The 1,674-nt window shown below is 44.7% G+C and overlaps 1 protein-coding gene across 2 annotated transcripts; it reads right to left on the bottom strand.

The window, feature by feature from the left end:
• On the bottom strand, positions 1-1,314 carry LOC121989943. Of its 2 annotated transcripts, none has more exons than XR_006114369.1 (3): positions 932-1,311; positions 665-829; positions 1-542 (listed from the first exon to the last, which is right to left on the bottom strand). XR_006114369.1 is itself a non-coding variant. In XM_042544245.1 (3 exons), exons 1-3 carry the CDS (start codon positions 948-950, stop codon positions 297-299), a joined length of 426 nt encoding a protein of 141 aa, XP_042400179.1. In that variant the 5' UTR covers positions 951-1,314; the 3' UTR covers positions 1-296. The 2 variants fall into 2 exon arrangements, 1 of the variants encoding a protein (XP_042400179.1); XM_042544245.1 differs by having other exon boundaries at positions 669-829; positions 932-1,314.
• Positions 1,315-1,674: the final 360 nt, after the last annotated feature.

The raw sequence follows: 1,674 nt of genomic DNA, 5'->3' as shown, positions 1-1,674 counted from the left end.
TAAACATTGCCTGTCCGCTCCACACGGCTCAGCCCTTGCAACAATGATTGCAATCATGCGGCCACTGTAGATAATCCACAAATTTTCTTAAAACCAAGATCCTATAACTTCAACTGCCAAATAGGTCATATAGCTATATTTTATAGGGATCGAAGAATTGGGAAATTTTAGATTGTGAACCTGTAGGAATTATCCATCAGCCTCCTAGCAATTGATTCAACTGAGGTCTTACCATGAGCATCACGGAGCGATCGCGATCACAAACCGTCGATGCAGATCCTGAGACCAGAACCTCCTCATCTTCCTAGGCTGCTTCTGTTGCGAGCCGCCACCAGAGATGCTTCCGGGGATTCTTTAGTACACTTATGGCAACTAACTGGATGGTTATTGATGGCCGGACTCACAAAGCCATGAGTGATCGCGGTACAGAACAGAGAGAGGTCAGACAACACGGCGGCAGTCTCATCTTCTGCCTTGGAGCTGTATAGTTCCAATACCAGCAGGGACGCGTCTCCGCCGTTCCGAGAATCACATACTGATTTCTGCAATCGGAACCAAAGGAATCCATTAAAAGCAAAAATCCTCCGAGAAATGAAAAAGATTCAATTTTTTTCCCCAAATAAATGGCAAAGAATTAATCTTATCATGTTTTTGGTATCTTTACTTTCCTCACAGATCCTGAGTTGGAACGAGCTCGTCCAGTTCTTCTTATCTCTGAAATCCGAGCTGCTCTCGTTGATTTTGCCCTTAATCGGCGTGAATTCCTGGAACACACGCCCGAAACCCTCGGCGCGGAACAGATCGATCTCCCTCTTCAACTCCTCGATCACTGCGATCGAAATTCCCAAACAAAAGAACACTAATTTTAACCTAAAAGGATCCTGGCGAAATCAAATAAGGGAAGGATAGAAGGGAGGAGCATCGGATCGACCCTCGCAGACGAGACGCATGCAGAGAGGGAGCTCGCGCTTGAAAGCTTCGATCTTGCGCTTCGCCCTCTCGCCTCGACACCTGCCGCCCTCTCGCCCTGCTCTCTGTCACCGCCTTCTTCACGAACCCGACAGCGACGGCCCGCATAGCGTACAGCGACGGCCATCTACACCACCGGTGAACCCATCATCGCCGCCTCTTTCTCGTCTCCGTCTCCGTCTCCGTCTCCGTCTCGCTGCGATGTAACGATGGAGAAGGCGAGAGAGAGGGCGATTGATTTATAGACGAACCGGTCCAGTCCGACCAATCGAGCCAAGATTCGCGACGACGTCGCCGCGTAGCGCGACGCGATGAGATCTCACGGCGCCAAGATGCCGCTTCTCAGTTCTCCGGATTTGGAATCTTTGCGTCCTATTTATCATTTTTAAATATATTTTTGGTTACGATTATTTTAAGTGATTATTTATTTCTCTCCTTTATCTTTCTACGAAGCAATTTTTCTTTGATTTTCTAGCTTTGTCAGTGGTCAAATAAATCAAGCTCGTGGAATCTATTTTTTTTTTAATATAATTGAAATTTGTTGATGTTTATCTTAATTTGGTAGTTTTTTTTTTCAATATTACCATCGGCAGGTGGTGAATTGGGAATTAAAAAAAATTAGATAAAAATAATAAGATGGTATCGTATCCTATTTGGAATCGTGTACTTTGAACCTATATATTTATTTTTTTTCTAAAAATTTAA

Source organism: Zingiber officinale, chromosome 6B, assembly GCF_018446385.1.
Source record: "Zingiber officinale cultivar Zhangliang chromosome 6B, Zo_v1.1, whole genome shotgun sequence".
NCBI lineage: Eukaryota > Viridiplantae > Streptophyta > Magnoliopsida > Zingiberales > Zingiberaceae > Zingiber > Zingiber officinale.
Note: the sequence above shows the minus strand (reverse complement) of the source record. Positions and strands in the feature narration are given on the sequence as shown.